Source organism: Cynocephalus volans, chromosome 2, assembly GCF_027409185.1.
Source record: "Cynocephalus volans isolate mCynVol1 chromosome 2, mCynVol1.pri, whole genome shotgun sequence".
NCBI classification, from domain to species: Eukaryota; Metazoa; Chordata; class Mammalia; order Dermoptera; family Cynocephalidae; genus Cynocephalus; species Cynocephalus volans.
The window spans coordinates 177,635,842-177,653,355 of record NC_084461.1 but is presented as its reverse complement, the minus strand read 5'-3'; the positions used below and the strand labels follow the sequence as shown (position 1 = coordinate 177,653,355).

At 54.8% G+C, this 17,514-nt stretch overlaps 1 protein-coding gene across 1 annotated transcript in view; it reads right to left on the bottom strand.

Moving 5' to 3' along the window:
* Positions 1-8,561: 8,561 nt before the first annotated feature.
* Positions 8,562-17,514, bottom strand: part of GALNT9 (polypeptide N-acetylgalactosaminyltransferase 9) — a 154,820-nt gene continuing 145,867 nt past the window's right edge. Inside the window, exons 8-11 of the mRNA XM_063087450.1 lie at positions 15,844-15,981; positions 14,706-14,801; positions 10,844-11,011; positions 8,562-8,708 (exon numbers count right to left, since the gene is read on the bottom strand). Coding sequence (XP_062943520.1) covers positions 8,562-8,708; positions 10,844-11,011; positions 14,706-14,801; positions 15,844-15,981 — 549 coding nt within the window. The remainder of the gene's footprint in view (positions 8,709-10,843; positions 11,012-14,705; positions 14,802-15,843; positions 15,982-17,514) is intronic.

The following is a 17,514-nucleotide window of genomic DNA, read 5'->3' as shown; positions in this document are numbered from 1 at the left end:
GCTCACTCCTAGGAGGTCTCATCTAGTCTGATGCCTGGAAATGCCCCCGATCCCGGCCCAGACCTCTACCCCGACTCCCAGACTCATGTCCTCACAACCTGCTCGACCAGGCCCCCCGGCGAGCCGCCCGGCTTGCGCCCCCAATCCAGACTCCCACCTCTTGCTTGACACAACTTCATCTTTCCTCCGCTCAGAACCTGAGAATCAGTCAACCCTCCCTCCCTGTCAACCCCGCATCTAATACGACAGCAGTGCTGTTGGCTGGACTTTCAGATGTGCTGCAACCTGTCACCACCTTGAGCCTGTAATGGCTTCCCAGCGGGGCTCCCTGCTCCTTTCCTTCCAGCAGCAGGAGAGATCCTTGTAAAAAGCAGGTGAGACAGTGACTCTGCTCTGCCCCAAACCCTCCCATGGCCCTGCACCCCTCGGGATAAAGCTGAGCTCCTCCGACCGCCCACAAGGCCCTGCGCTGCCTGGCCTGCCTCCTTCCTCTCTGTGCCTACCCTTCATCCCCCCCCCACCACGGCACTTGCCTCCTGGCCACCCTTGGCATGCCCCCACCTTGGGGCTTTGGTACTGGCCATCCCCTCCCACCTGTGTTCAGATGTCACTTGCTCAGTGAGGTTTCCCCTGTTGTCTCTTGAAGAACTGCACCTCATTCACTCCCTTTGCTGTTATGTTTATTTTTTCTGGATACTCACCACCCCCTCACATCTGCTTTGCAGTTGCACCTCATCATCACCGTCCACATGCTCTGGCAGGGGCGAGACACAGCCCAGGAGGGCAGGGAGGAGCCTGCTCCTTCACAGCTGTGTCCCAGCTCCTGGGACAGCACCCGGTGTGTGGCCAGCGTGGAACGAATATTTATGAACAAAAGAGCAAATCCTCATTCATTGCAGATTTCTTTGCAGAAAATTTAGAAAATACAGACAAGAAGCAGATAAAGAAATTATGCTTTTTTCCTAATCCTCAGAGCAAACTTTGGAGCAGGTGTTATCTCCCCCTTTTTATGAATGAGAAAACAAGGTTCAGACAGGGAAAGTAATTTCCCCAAAGCCACACAGCAAATAGAGAGGAATCCAGGTGTGTCTGTTCCTGACCCTTCCCTAGAATACCGGACTGCTTATCAAAGTCCGGTGGAGCCCGGAGCTGTCCCTGCAACCCTGTAAGTGGTGCCCCACCCTGGTATTTGTTCCTCAGCTTGCTTCAATCTCAGCTAAATTTGCTCATGGTGACGATGAGGCACTTGTCTCGCAGATGCTCTGGAGTTCCGGGTCAGCACAGGCCTGTGTCCCAGCTGGGTGCCCTGGAGCTTCCCTGCTCCTCTGCTCCCCTGCTGTGATATTGTGAAAAGATATACTTGATCTTCATCCCCATCTCCTGACTTACAACTCCTAAAATCCTTAGACTCTCCAGAGTGGTAAGAGGTTTTCGTATGCTAATGATGGCCACCAGCCCCAAGTTAGCCTCAGGAAGGGGATGGTCACAGGAAAGACCAGGGCAGGACTTTCAGCCCCACCTCCAGCTCTGGGGACAGGAGAGGGGCTGAAGGTTAAGTTGATTGCAAGTAGACAATGATTTAATCAATCATTTCTATGTCATGAAGCCTCCATAAAAACCCAAGTGGCCTGGGAGGAGCTTCTGGACAGCTGAACACATGGACATTCCTAGAGAGTGGTGTGCCCGCCTGGGTGAAAGAGAGTGAGCCGAGATGCCGGGTACCGATCAAGCTTTATTAAAGGAAAATAATCTACTGGGCTGTGCTCAAAGTGGAGGACAGCCCGGGGCTGCCCTCAAGATGGAGGACAGCACCAGATGTGGGGGTGGGAGAGCTTATATGGACTGATACCATCAAGGAGGGGCATTATGCTAATGTGGAAGCTATGTGACCAGGGTGAAGCACTGCGCCCTTGTGGAAGCAAAAGGGGTTCTGTTTTGCAGAAGTCACAGGCTTCTCATAAAGGGAAGGGAGAAGGGGTTTGGTGCTGGAGTGGAAGACAAGACCGGCAGCTATTTTGTGTTTATTGTGTGCACAATGGCGCCAGTCATGTCCAAGATCCATCACTGGGGAGGGCATGGAAGCTCTGGACCCCTTCCCCATACCTCACTCTATGCATTGCTTCATCTGTATCCTCTAAAATATCCTTTATAACGAACCAGTAAACCTGAGTACGTGTTTCCCTGAGTTCTGTGAGCTGCTCAAGCAAACTAATCGAACCCAAGGAGGGGCTGTGGGAACCCTGACTTACAGCTGGTTGGTCAGAAGTTCCAGAGGCCTAGACTTGTGACTGGCATCTGAAGTGGGGGCAGTCTTGGGGACTGAGCCCTCAACCTGTGGGATCTGACACTATCTCCAGGTAGATGTCAAAATTGAATTGGAGGACACCCCGTTGGTGTCCACTGGAGAACTGCTGGCTTGCTTGCCAGCGGGGAGAAGACCCCGCACATTTGGTCAGATTGCTGCTGAGTGAGAGAGCAGAGACAAGACGCTGTGTTGTGTTTTTCTGTACACCTGCCCACTGCCTGGAACAGACCCCACCCCACGCTGCCTCCCACGGGTCCACTCCTGAAGACAGACAGTCTGAGCTGTAAATGAAGATTCACTGGAGTGAAGAGCATTTTTATTAGGCAAAATTAAATTCTGATGCGCGTTATCTCTATCAAGAGCAGAGGAAAGGAAGAAAAAAACAGCAACCTGGGCATCGGCTGCTTTTCTTCAGGAGCATCTGCTCAATTAACAGCCTCTCCCAAAGCCCCGGTTATTAAGGTTGGTTATAAATGAACCGTATTGAACAAATAACATGGATTGTTCTGAATTTGCAGAGCCAATTTATAATTAATGGGGAATTGGGCCTGCTATTAAGTTTTATTAAATTCTATTTGCTTGTATCTTTGCCAGTTACAACATAACTGTTGTTTAAAAAGAAAAAGGGTACTAGGCAGCTAGGCAAGGTGTTAGGTTCGGCAAGACGGAGAAGAGAGAGAGACCCAAGCCAGGCGCCATTGCAGCCAAGAAGCTTTATTCTACCAGCGTGGAGGGAAGGCTGAGTCAGATCAGTTCCCCCGAGCACAGGAAAGCAGGAGGTTTATAAGACTTTTAGGGTTCTGGCAGAGTAATGGGCAATTTCGAAATCAGTGGTATATGCAAGGTGACACAGCCCTTGAGGTCCAATAGCATGTGGTTGGTCAGGGCACAGGCTTCTGAAGCATTCCTTCCAGCCCAGCCCACTTGCCTTAAGCTGGCCATGAGGCCTAATTCAGGGTGGAAAGAGCCCAGACCTGGGTGTGACCCCCTGGAGCTGCCCCGTGCAAGGGGCATGTCTCCTGCCAAGTAAACTCGGAAACTCTTTTCTCCACCCTTAAAATGGGTACAGAACTACTTAAGGTTATTTGAAGAATTAAATAGGATTAAAATTTCACCTTTATACACCTTCTTCCCTCCCTCCTCTTCCTCCTCCTCCCACTCCCCCTCCTTTAATGAGAATGGTTGACAGCACTTTTCCCAAACAGGTAGGGACAGGAGATTGCATGGCAGTGGATCTCTTGGTTCTGTCCTGTCTTAGTCACGCTCATGAGAGTGGGGAGTTGCTCACTATCTGGGGGCTTCCAGGAGAGCTTGAGCATGGTGTGCTGGTCTGTGGCTAACTGCCAGGTCTGCAAACACAGCCTGGTGGGTAGTGCTGCCAGCCTCCATGGTACCCGCATCCCCATCACAGACAGCTTCAAGCCACCAACCTGCCGTGTCTGAGTGTGGAGTTGGGAAGACACACAGTAGCCAACATTATTTCCATCCTACAACAGATGCAAATAACCTCAAAAGCATAGATAATAAAACATTGTAAATCTTTAGGAAATGATGTTTTTGAGTATTTATTACCTTTGTTTTTAATATAATTTATTTAATTGTCGTTTCATGCAATTTAATTTTAATAATGGTTGTGTTTAACAACTGTCTCGCAAAATTCCTAAAAATTTTAAAATGAGCTCTTGCAAGCCAGTATGGGGGCCAGCCCCCGCACACCACTGGGTGTGACAGACTATGCTTGATTTGATCCTGGACACCGCTCCGTGGGATTCACTGGCTACTGGGAAAAGGAGGACCCGCCTGCTCCAGGCGCTCTGGAAGGGAGGGAGGTGCTCCAGCCCTCACTTCCCATTCATTAAATCAGGAAACCCTGCTGACCTGTCAACATGAGCCACCAATGTGACCCGCTGTGCTGTGGTCCTCCGGCTTGCCCTCAGGTCCGCTATGCCCCTCTTCCTGCCCCTGCAGCACAGTGAACGGCATTTCTCATGATTTCTTGCCCTTCAGCTACCAGGTAGGTTCAGCCAAGAGGAGACATTGGTGGAGGATTGGAGGGTGGGCAGAGAGGAGGAAGCAGGGTGCCCCCTCCCCATCTCCCATTTCTGAGGCATTTCTGGTAGAGCTGTGTCTCTCCCAGCACCCACTGGAGGCCCCTCCCAGCTCCTCACAAGGGGCCCCAGCTCCTGGGCTCTAGTAGCACCACCTTCTCCTGTTGTCCCTTCAGCCCATGGTGTTAGGAGACTTCAGTAATTGTGAACCCCTGATTGACTCAGTGTGCCCTGTTCAGAGCCTCAGCCCTTTTGCTGGTGTAATCTGTACCCTGTATTAAATTCCCTTTGTTTGACTAATTGGATCTGGCCTGATACAATGGGGTGGCCTCAACCAAGAACCAGTAGTTAAAAGCAGGACAAAGAGGGACAAACAGGACAAATCCTCCCTGAAGAAGGATTATCATGCCTTAAGGTAAAGGAAGTGTTGACACAGGGTCAGAGGGTTTAAGGGGATCAGGTTGGTTTCAGTGCAGCCCATCATGGTGTTAGAAGTTACTCTGAGCCCAAGAATTGTGGTTGAGAGTCAATGGAAATGCATGTCACTATGAATTAAAGACATGAAAAGTTCATCCCCAGTGAGGGGCATTGCTGTGTGCAGACAGAGGTCTAGATAACAGCAGTGACCAAGGGTTGGCTACAAAGCTGTGCAGGAAATGTCTTCAGCAGTGACACCCTGTGGCAGGGAGGTGAAACAGCAGCAGTGGGTACCACGACCCACTTCCACGTCTCTTTCCATCTGGTGTTCGTGTGGGTGGGAGGGGGCCGGATTTCCCCCAGGATTCTTGGGCAATTCTTCAGGAGCAGGGGCAGGCTCAAGAGGCCTATACAACTTTTGAGGCAAGTGAGGACTGAAGGGAATAATTAGAAAAATAAGAGCTCCATGAGCATATTCCAGAAGTAGGACATTTTGTTACACCTTGGTTATTACAGATGAGGAGTGTAGACAGCACTCCATCTTGGCTGACCCCACTGCAGACCCTCTGACCTCAGTGCCCCCTGCTTAGTAAGCACCCCCCATCCTCAGAAGTTCTGCTGTGGGGAGGAGATGGGGAGTGGCCCGGAGGATGCCAGCAGGGAGATGGCAGGCCCAGGTTTGCTTTCAGAACATGACATGCACCACCTCCAAGAGGATGGGGGTCTACCAAGGTTTTGAGAAGCAATTTTCTAGGTGTCAGGTTTTCTGTAAGATCCTCTGTGGACTGCAAACCAGCTGAGTTTGCCTGGGCTGTCAATTTGCCTAATGAAGTGTAACACACGTGAGTTTCCTAAGTTTGAACCTGTGGTATTTTCTGTTTTAAACTGCAGGCAATGCACTTTGCATGCTAATAGATGCCCCACATTGTAACTTCACTTGGGAAACTTCTGGAATCTTGTGGACCCACGGGGCTGGTCCTCAGCTGGTGATGGACTTTTGGGCCTCATACACTGCCAGTGTTTTGCCTCATCATCCTCTTAAAATCTTGGGGAGATCTGGAATAGAAGGAGGGCTTTTTCAGACTTGGGTTGAGAGTGGGACTCTTCAGAGTTTCCCATGGCAGCAGGAGGCATGGGAAACCAGAGGGTCCCGGAGGAAGGAGGAATGAAGAAAGGGGCTGGTGTGGGGGGGTGCCCCAGCAGGCAGGGGGCTGGGGGAGCAGCCCACTGCTTGTGGGACAGAGGACCATGAGGTGCAGACCCCTGCTTCTCTCTCAGGGCAAGAGAATGTGGATGCATCACCAACATGCCACCCTCTGACACTGAAGCCCCTCAGTGTCCTCAGCCCCCGAGACTGGGAGCCTGAGCTTGCTGAATTTGGCACCTGCTCATTTTGATTCTTTCATTTCTTCCAGGGTGGAGAGAACACAGAACTGCTGCTGGCTGGTCTTTGGGGACATTTCCCTTACAGGACCTGGGATCCCTAGGTAATGGTGTTTCCTCTCCCAGAAAGAGGCGCCTTGGGGATTGAAGGCTGTGACCCACCAGGACGTGTCAGATCGACCAGCTGCTGAGTGAAGCTCTGGGGTCCAGAAGTCCTGAGAGCAGGGAGACATGTGGAAGCCACCAAGAGGGCCACAATTTCTGCCCCTGAGAAACCAATAAAGGGGTTTGGGGCACCACCCTGCACGGGAAGAGCTGGTCGGTTTGGTTTTCAGAAGCTTGGCATCCCATCTGCCGGATGGGCCAAGCTGGTCTGAGTCCTGTGCTGCCTGGACAGCTGAGGCATCCCCCATTGTCCAGCAGGGGTGGGCGCAGGCAGCAGGGTCAAGTGTAAAGGGACAGGCAGAACCTTCATCCATTTTCCCTCATGGGATCTGTGATGGCATTTCTCTGCCATTACAAACCACTGTCTTGCCCAGAGATGGTGCTTTGGCAGTTGGAGAAATGCCTTGTGGGGGTCTCTGTGTGGAGTTCGAGGCCCAGAAGGCCTAACCCCAGGCTGAGCCGCACACACTTGCAGGCTACCACGACCCACCAGTGCTGGCCCCTCTCGTGCACGCTCAGGGTTGGTGCCGCGGCGCAAGGTCAGTAGTTGATACAGTCAATGTCTGTCCCCTCCAGAAATCATGTGGGAACTTGCTCCCCCATGTGGTAGGGAAAAGGTGGGGACATTGAGAGGTGATGGGATGGTGAGGACGGTGCTCGTGAGTGGGGTGATCAGGGAGTGGACGGGGGCTTTATAAGGAGAGGAAGAAGCACGGGGGAAACGCTCTCACCATGCTCACCACGTGACGCCCTGCACTGCCTCGGGACCCTGTAGAGTCCCCACCAGGAAGAAGACCCTCACCTGATGCACCCCCTGGACCTTGGACTTCCCAGACTCCAAAACTGTAAGAAATTAATTTTGTTTTCTTCATAAATTACCCAGTTTCAGAAATTCTATTATAAGCAGCAGAAATGGACTAATACAGTGGTCTCAAGTGTCAGTGACCGAGAACAGTGTGGGGACAGGCCACTTTGTCTTGGGGGGAGGTGGCTGTGAGGACACTGTGGGGAAACCTTGCACCAGTGAATTTCTGAAGAGGTGTGCTATCCTGCTGATGGCAGAGAGGACTCCTTTTGACCAATCTCCATTCTACTCTCCTTTCTTTTACTGCAGAAAGCCTGGATTTTAGCTGGACAAGCAGCTGCCCAGTGAAAGACCACATTTCCCAGCCTCCTGCCACTGCATGTGGCTCAGTTCTGATCATCAGGGACAAGAGCAGGAACGTGAGCACAGCTCCCAGGGCTGCCACCTGCCCCCCTACCTCCTCCACATCCGCCCACGTGGACACGGGAGCACGGGCGCTCTGGAGCTGGTGTCACAAGCAGTTGTGGCTTTGCGATCCACACAGCACCTTCCCAGCTCTGTGCCTGTGGCCCCAGAGCAGCAGCCACAGATGACAGGGGAACCATGGGTATGGCTGTGTGCCGATAAAACTTTATTTGTAGAAACAGGCGAGGGGCCAGGGCAGGGGAGGATGGCAGGAGCCCGGGCCCCTGGTGGGATGGCAGATTGGGGACGCCTGCCCAGCAGCCGCCAGCTCAGATTCCCACTCAGACGCAGACGGACATCGGCCTCCCTGCTGGGTAATCCAGTCTTTATTTGGTCTCCGCTGAAGTGGTCAGTCAGTCTCCTAAACACTGCCCCTGGCATTTGTCTTTGTGACCAGTGCAGCTGTGGCTTTCTCCCCACTTCCCCGCTTACCAGACCACGAGGAGCTGCTCTTTGATTTCTTAGTTCATGATAAGACAGTGGAGCGGGGGAGTGAGGGCAGCTGTGGTTCTGCCCCGAGGCCAAGCTCTGTTGATCGAAGATGCCTGGGCTCGTCCTCACGCGTGGGACAGGGTGGGCTTATTTCCACGTCGGGGTATGTACAAGGGCGTTAGCACATGCAGAAGAGGAGGCTGTCCAGGCAGCCTCGACAGGACATACCGTAGAAAAGGCACGTGATTCAGAGTCAGAGTGAGCTGTCCTCAGATGCCCTCCCTTGGGCAGGGCCACCTGTCCCAGGAGGGAGAGTTTGCATCCCCAATGGAGTGGCCGGTGCCCTGGCTGCCTGCCTCCACCGTCCCCGGTGACAGGGCCCAGCCCTGAGATGCCACAGGCACGGCCAGGGCTGCTCTGGGCAGGTGGGTGCAGAGGGGGAGTGGTGCCAGCTTCCAGCCTGGCAGGCTCAGCCCAACACTCCCCAAAGTCTGCGAGGGTCCGCATCAAGTGGAGGGGTCCCAGCGTGGAGGCGGGAGGGTCAGTGCCGCCCGTGTTTGATCCAGTTTCTGATCATCCACTTCTGCCCCGAGCACCTCTGCACCACCAGCCGGAGCCCGAAGTTGGCATCTTTGGACATTTCCACCTCCAGGCACCGGCCCGTGTCTCGGCTCACAATGGGGCCACTCTGTGCCGTGAAAGAAACTGAGTCAGCTTGGGAGCCTAGGGATCTCCTTCCTGAAGAGTCATCCCTGAGAATGAGGGGTGGTCCCAAGCCCCAAGCTGGTCACTGCACGGCCATCCCAAAGGCCCAGGGTCCCTCTGACCCCGCTACCAGCTTCTGTTTATCCTGCCCCATCCGCTCCCAGTACCCCCCCCCCAATCCTGCCCTGCTCTCTCATCTCTGGGGTCTAAACAGACACTAGGAAGACAGTGTACAGGGCCCCTGACCTGGCCTTTCCCCCCAAGGTGTCCCCTTGGCCCTTGGTCGCCTCGGCAGCCCTGTGGTCCCCTGGACATTGATGCCCTGGCCCAAGCCCAATGGCCCCAGGAGGCAGACCTAACAGGTTCTCTCGTGTGATGCTGGCCCTCCCCGTCCCTGGCCCAAACCCGGCCCCTCAGGGACCTTTGATGCTTATTGGCACAGTGAGTTCCAGTGCCAGCTCCTCCTGGAGCCTCTCCTATAGCCAGAGCCCCCAGGCCCACTGCTGAGCATGGGCAGAGCCACTCTTGGACTGTCTGTACACAGAGGGAACAGTGATCGAGGCCTGTGCAAGGTCCCAGCAGAAAGAGAGGGTGAGGTTGGGAGTGGGGATGGGGACCAGGAAGACGAGGCACAGGTGGAGTGGGATGGCAAGCGCGGCGGGAGTAGGTCCCAGGGCTCAGAGATCACCAGGAGGGGGACTTGACCTTGCATGCGATGCCAGGCCGCTGAGGAGCTTTCAGGTGGGAGAGTACCATGGGCAGAACGTGTTTTAGGAAAACCCTGAACTTCAAGTCCTGACCCTCAGTGCCTGCCAACACGACCTTATTTAGAAGTATGGTCTCTGCAGCTGTGGTTAGTTAAGATGAGGTCATGCCAGAGCAGGGTGGCCCTGATCCTGTACTAGCATCTGGAGGCATAGACAGGGAAGATGGCCATGCAAGGACGGAGGCAGAGACTGGAGTGACGGGCCACAAGCCAAGGATGGCCAGCCACACGGGGAGCTGGAAGAGGCAAGAATGACCCTCCCCTGGAGCCTCCAGAGGGAGCCTGGCCCCAGCACATCTTGATTTTGGACTCTGGCCTCCAGAACTGTGAGAGGCACATTCCCGTGTGGTCATTCGTTATGTCAGCTGAGGACACCACTGCGGAAGGGTTTTAGGAGAATCTTCATCCTTGTCTGGTGCAAAGGATCTAGGCAGAGGTGGTGGGAGATGGGCAGAGCCCCCGAACATGGGGGACTGGAGGAGTGACCAGAGGCTTTGCCACTCTGCCGTGGACGGAGGCAGAGGAGAGATGGCTGAGTCCATGGAGGATGTGCTGAGATCGAGGGGCCCGGTGTTTAGACAGGTGGGAGTGAGTGCAGAGGCTTGGTGTGGGGTGCACATGGAGACAGGGTATGGTGAGAAGACAGCCTGGCAAGCAGGGCGGGGTAGATGGGAGGCAATTCATTCTTGGGGAGGGAAGAATGGCCTAGCCCTGGGTAGGGGTGTGGGTGGGAATCGGCTTTGGGGAGTTGGGAGCTGCCTTCGTCCTCTCCAGTCCACCTGCTTATCCTTGGGCTGCCTGATGGGAACCAGCAACCCAGCAGCCCCCAGAGGGGCCAGGAGGGGGCTGTTTCAGCAGAGCGCCAAGGAATTGGCTCTTTCCCTACCTGGCCGCAGCCACGGTGGGAGTCACACCCCTCGCTCTGCTCTGGAGTCTGGAGCCTGGGCAGCCTAGCCTGGAGGAGGCTGGGTTTTGGGGTTGGCCGAGGCTGGAAGCTGCTGGGGTTCAGGGTCAGGTGAGGCTGGAAGGGGCTGGAATTCGGGAGTGGCCAAAGCCATGAGGGGCTGGGGTTTGGAGATGGATGAGGCTGGGAGGGGCTGAGGGTCAGGGGTGGCCAAGGCTGGGAGGGTAGCCGCAGTGCTGTGACCAGACCGTCAGGCTTCCCCCTGCTGTGTGACCCTGGACTAGTCACCTAACCTCTCTGTGAGTGTCGGGGTTTGGGGGGAGCAGCTGATTCAGGCCTACCCTCTGCCCTGAAGCCTCCCCCACCCACTGCTGCCCTCTCCCACCCTGAGGTTGGCCCAGGTGGCAGCCCCGCCCCTCACCTGTCGCCCCCCACCCCATCCTGCTACCTGGGTGAAGTCCCACAGCCGCTGCGTCGGCCGAGCCACGTCCTCACACTTCCTCAGGGTGGGTGTGCGGCCCCTGCCGTCATCCACCAGACACTTGGAGTCGGGCAGGAAGGCCGTGGAGCCCAGGGGGCCCAGCTGCAGGAGGCCGTCGGCGCTGTACCGTACCAGCTGGGGAGAGGGCAGCCAAAACTATCAGCAGTACCCACGTCCAGGCCAGGGGTGCCACGGCCCTGTCTTTCCACTAGGCTCTCCCAGAGGGCCCCAGACCCAGCACAGAGGGGCACAGATGGGTCAGCCCAGGCCACCCTGACTAGCCGTGGACTGGGGCCCTTGAGTGGCTGAGTTGGAGTCTCCCCCCCTGGGGACTGGAGACACTGCAGTGGATGCGAGATGACCAGGGGGCTGGGCTGGGAGGCTCTGTGTGGAGGAGGGTTGGCATGGCCTGGGCTCTGGATGCCAACCAGCCACTAGTCAGCTTTGGAAAGAAGGAGGAGCTGGCCAGGCGAGGGCCCCAGCAGCCCAGGCTGTCTGTCGCTGGCACAGCCTGGGGAGCAAGGACAAGGCAGCTGCTGGAGGCCTGGGGCACTTGCCCGGCATTGCGTCCCAGAGGGTGATCCTGAATCTCCCAGGGCTCATGCTAGTGGTCAAGGCGCTGGAGCAGCAACAAGGCCCCCTGGCCCCTCTCACCTCAGAAAGTTCTGGAATGGGAAGGAGCCTGGCCCAGGGCCACAGCCAGAGAGCTGAAGATATAATTCCACCCCCAGGAAGATGTCCTAGAGCCAAGCCCGGTGGGCAGCGTGCAGAGCAGAACAGGTGGGCGCTGCTCTCTGGGGTGCATGGAGCTTCTGAGGGGCCTGGGGCCTAAGCTGGATGCTCCCTCCTTCCTGCCCCCTCAGCCCTCCATCTCCCGGTGGTGGTGAGTGAGCAGGAGGTCAGGGTGGGGTACAGCTCACAGCTGAGTGCCAGGCTGCCCGGCCTCTGGGGGTACAGGGACCCCTGTGCCTTCAGCCTAGTTGCTCAACCAGGATCCACCTCAGATGCTTCTTTTCTCAGAACTTTGCCCAGAGCTCTGCCCCACAGAGGGGCCGGGCACCTCAGCCGCAGGCCTGGACTCTTGAGAGCTTCACAGGAGCCCCAGGTCGGCCTCATCTGCCTTTGAACTACGAGGGCATTATTTTCAGATGAAGGGGCCCTAAGTTCACATATGCTGGGGTCCTGGTTTATGCTGTTTTTGCATAGCAAAACACCACGTAACATAGGCTTCTATGTGTGACTGTGTAGTAACAACTATACACTCAACAGGAAACCAAGAGTCTCTATTCCTGCCACTTCCTAGCTGTGTGACCTTGGGCAAGTCATTTGACCTCTCTGAGCCTCGGTTACCTCATCCGTAAGTAGGAGATTATGATAGTACCTGCTGACAGGGCTATGGTAAGGATAATATGAGATGTGCTTAAAATAATAGTAAACAATAAATACATCAGGTCTTTTCATATGTAAAGTGTATCTCTTTCTCAATTTCTCTTTCTCTCAGGTACACACATGCATGTGCACACACACATATATGCACACATTATGGAAGACTGTATTCTCCAACACAGTCTCACCGGAGATAAGCTGCAACAATATCTCCCACCCTACACGTGTGTATTCTCTCTCCTTGGGTTGTTTGGGGAGTGTGTGGACATCGTGGAGGTGAGGCTAGGTCATAAACGGGACGCTTGATCTTGGAAGCCACTGTCATGCTGTGAGGAGCCCACGCAGCCTGGGGAGAGGCCAGAATGGGAGGGTGTGAGACCCCAGCCATCCCCCAGCCCCCTGAGTCTCAGTTGGCAGCCAGCGCATCTCGCCCACCAGACAAGAGAGGCAGGGGGCAGGGGACACTCCAGCCCTGGTCAGGCAGCTCCAGTGGACGTTGTGGAGGTGCAGAGACCGTTGGCCCCTGCTGAGCCAGCTCTGCCCAAATTGCAGATCTGTGAGCAAAACAAGCCTGTTGTTTTAAGCCATTCCTTTTGGGGGCAGGTGATCACAGACACACTCCTGTGCTATTCGAGGGAATTGGCACTTGGTACAAAAGCTCAAGGCTTCAACCTGGAGAGCCAGAACTATGCAGATTGAGAGGCCAGCCGACCCCTGGATTCATCTCTGGCCTCCAGAGCTGTAGGAGAACCCCGTGGTTTTAAGCCAGTACCAGTGTGGTCCTTTGTCACAGCAGCACTAGGAGACTAACACAGCCAGGTGTTGGGGTTTCCGACGTTTTGGCAGCCTCCACAGAGAACCTCGGTGTTGTGAGTGACCAAGCAGACTGATGTCAGTGTGCAAAGAGGAAACCACTGGCAGGCCCTGTCCTGTTTGATGGGGACATTGGTCCACCTGATCTCTCTGGTGGGGTTCTGTCACACAGGCCTGGCTCTCTCCTGTCTCACCTTGGCTCCATCTGCTGCCCCTGGTTCCAGCAGCCAGGAAGGCCATGTCTGCCAGCTGCTCTAGTGTCCTCTGGAGGCAGAGAGCTCACACTCACCACCGGCACTGCAGAGGGTCATCGGAAAACCCCCACCTCACCCAGCCACGGACTCCCTGTCCCTAAACCCCAGAGGCCGGCCCCCAGTGTGGCCCTCCAGCAGTAACATGCCAGGCAAAGGGGGTTTTCCCTCATGCGGGAGAATGTACTAGTGAGGAACAGCCAGGGGACACTTGGTCACCTCGATCGCTCCTCGCCAGTCACTCAGAGCTCCCTGCCCCCAGACAGGATGTGGCCCTCTCTCCTGGGTTCTGTGAGACAGTGGTGCCCACCAGAGGATTTCCCACATGAGTTTTGACAGGCCCAGCACATTGGATTTCCTCAGAAGCTTCTCTGCATCTCCATGGGTGGCCACAGCACTGGGAGCTGTTTCAGTCAGGAGCCCTTTAACGAGCTGCGGAGGTGGCAATGGAAGGGCGATCCTGCACCCTCGGCTCTGTCGTCAGAGGCTCGGCTCTGTGGTGAGCCCGCGGCCGAGTGACGCTTCTGCTGCCTCCAGGCAATGTCCCCACTCTCCATGGGGCTGGGCTCCTGATGGCTTCACGGATCTCTCGATTTCTGCCCAGATGGACATTCATGGATGCGGCTCAGATTCAGAGAGGGGCCCGAGTGTCATTTTGGAGAAAGCAGGATCTTGGGGTAGTTAAGTAACGTCCAACACCCACTGAACAGAAGCACCATCCTACAAGCATAATGGGAATTCTCTCCTGATTGGAGACATCGGGCTCTTTATCTGAGTCATGTGACAGACAACTGCAGCTCCGAGAAGCGCCTGCCCCAGAGCTGCTGTGATTCCACCGGCTGGGGTCTGCACCCAGTGCTCCAAGTGATTCCAAAGCAGAGCTGGGATTGAAAATCACTTGGCAGGCACTTAGTTGACAAGAGCGCCACTGTAGTAACGATACTGTTTCCTGTACTGTACCCATGCTGTGGCAAATGCCTTACCCATCCTTTCCACTTGAATCCACACAATGGCCCTGAGAATAAGTACCATTATTATCCCATTTAATTGATGGGGAAACTGAGGCATGGGATATTAAGTGATTTGCCCAAGGCCCATTTGACCCCAAAGGCCTTGTTCTTAATTTACCATGTTGTGCTGCCTCTGGGTGGGGCAAGGAGGAGTCTCCTTGAGGGGCCCCCATGCTGCTCTGAGCCCCTGAACTCACAGCCATGGTGGCATCAGGACGCCCCAGCAGGCCCACCATGAGCCCCCGCCCTCGGGTAGCCACTTGCCTGCTCTGGGGTGCTCAGGGCCGGGTGGTCTGGGATGTGGGCCCCCCGTCATCCCTGACCTGTGCTCCCCCAGGGCTCACCACAAGGGGCAGCCGCTGCTCCTACCTGGGAGGACATCCCATGGCAGGGGTAGAGGATTGCTCGGTCGTCATCTTCTGCACCCTGGTCCAAGCAGTAGCCACTGGCTTTGCTGTTTCTCACCTGCAACCAGAGTGACCGGAGAAGCCCCAGAGTCATTGAGGAGGGTCCCAAGGGCTGAGGCAAGGCTATAGAGTGTGTGTGCTCCTGCGCGGTGTGCGCGCATTCATGTGTGCATGGTGGCATATGAACATGGCTGTCTATGTGAATGTATAAATGTGTATACCTCTGTGTGAATGTACACACATGTTCATATGTCATCTTGTCCTGACAACAGTGATTATATGTTTATCTGTGTGCAGGCTCCTTTGACTGGGGTTCATGCATATAGGTGAAAATGTACATGTGTGTATGGGGAGTTTCTGTGTGTGCATGAGCAAAACTGTGTGCAAATGTTATATGTCTGTGTGCACTTGTACATACATGTGTGTACACACTTTAATATGTGTTTGAATGGATTTATGTACACATATGATATGAGTACACATGCATGAGTATATACACATGCACGTGAATGCACATATATACACACATACATAAACAAATGTAGATGAACATATATGTGCATATAAACACACATGCACATGTATGCACACGAATGCACACATCTGCATATATGTATGTGAATGTGGGCACACATGCATGCAAGTGAATATACACAAGTGCATGTGTATGCATGCATATGCACATAATGTGTGTATACATCTGATGCATGTACATATGAATAAATGTGCATGTGTACATGCATGTGAATGAATGCATTCATTTGTATACATGCGTGTGAAAACACACATGTGAATGCATACCTAAATATGAATATATGCGTATCCCTATATAGGCACATTTGTGTGAGTGTATATGTGTACTCCTGTATCTGTATCTGCTTGTGTACTTCTGTATGTGAGTATATACATATGTGTGTTCATGTGGGCGCATACATTGGTGTGTGCTGTGCACATGTGACTGTGCCTGTGCCCTTAGGTGTCTGGATTTCCATGAATACACACATGTGTGCAGGTGGGGGTGTATCAGGGTACAGGGGATGTTGGGGCAGAGGCAGAAAGCCTGCCCAACCCGAGCAGGGCCATCAGGGTGGAGGAGGTACCTCTCCGTATGTGAGGGTGTCGTTGTAGACCCTCATCTCTGGGTACACGTTCTCCAAGTACCACTTGAAGCTCCGACATTTCAGCCTCTGGCGCAGGGCCAACCTTTCAGACACATCCCCGAAGTCCACCCCTGGGTTCTGCAAGACCAGAGGGGCCATGTGAGTGTCTCATGTCCCCATAACTCAGGTCTCTGCCCACCATGTGTGAGCTCCAGGACCCTGAGACCCTCCCTCCAGAGCAGCCCCACTCCACAGAGCTTTAGGGTACTGAGACCTTGTCCAGGTCTAGCAGCTGTTCCCCATAGGGAGGGCCCTGATGGAGACCAGCCCCAGCCTGGGCAGCAGGTCCCTGGCTGCACACAGGCCAGGCTCATCCACACCTGCAACTGCCAAGGAAAATACTGGCCCCTGCCTAGCTCCCACGGGTGACTCCTGAGCCCTGCAATGTCCTACCTGATAGGATTGTCTTTGGTTACCTGGACAATCTATGCTACAGTGAGATTTATGGCGGGGCTTTGGGCCATGGGGTATCTGCTTGACCTCTTCAGGGGCTGGAGACTAAGGTCAGCCATACGGATGGTCAGCCATGGCCATGTGACCAATCACGATAAAAACTGGACTCTGAGGCCCGGGTGGGCTTCCCTGGCTGGCAGCACTTGGCATGTGTCATTGTCACAGGTTGGTGCTGGGAGGAAAAAGTGCTGTCCATGAGATCCCAGGGAGGGGACACCCAGAAGCTCGTGCCTGGTTTCTCCTGGACCCTGCCCTGTGCATCTCTTCCCTGTGCTGGTTTCGTTTGTGTCCTTTCACTGCTGTAGCCACAGCCCTGAGCATGGCAGCTTTTTGAATTCCATGAGTCCTTCGGGGGAATTGTGGGACCCGAGGGTAGGGTTGGGGACGAACAACCTGTGACAGGCATCGAGGCCTCAAGGACTGTGGGGGGGTATGAGGGAGTGCCTGCACCCGCCCAGGGCTCTGAGCTCAGCCCTCTGGCTAACAGCAGACGGCCAGCCTGGCGGGGAAGGGCAGACTCAGCCTAGACTGCCCAGGTTTGGATCCCATCACTTCTTAGTGTGTAGCCTTGGAACAGTCCCTTGGCCTTTCTGTGCCTCGGTTTCCTCTTTTGCAACGTGGGGTGATCACAGCAGAAGCTCACGGGTGCCTGGTTATGAGGATTAAAGGGGTCAAGGGGCTTATAGTCAGCCCTTGCACAGTAGGACGAGGAAGGCCTTTGCTGGCTTCTCTGGCCTGAGCTGGTGGCTGGAGCCGGCAGATCCTCACCCCCAGCCCACACTTAGCAACGATAATGCCCCATGCTCCCTTCACATGTTAACGGGACGTCACCACATTGCATATTTTCCGAATTAGTTCGCTTTATGGAAAGTGAGTCTTCACGAGCCACTGCCCTCTTCTCAGAGTCTCCAATTCACGAGTCCACGTTCCAACGGCCTCCCAGTCTATGTGGTGGGAACCCACCATGGGGGTGATCCTGGGGCAGAACGTCACATACACACACACACACATGCACGCAGATACTCCCACCTGCACATGCATATCCACACACACATACTCACATCTGCACACACATTCACAGGCAACACACACACACACACACACACACACATTCCCAAACCCATTTCTCTACAGGCCGCTGGTCTGGGTCCTCTGGTC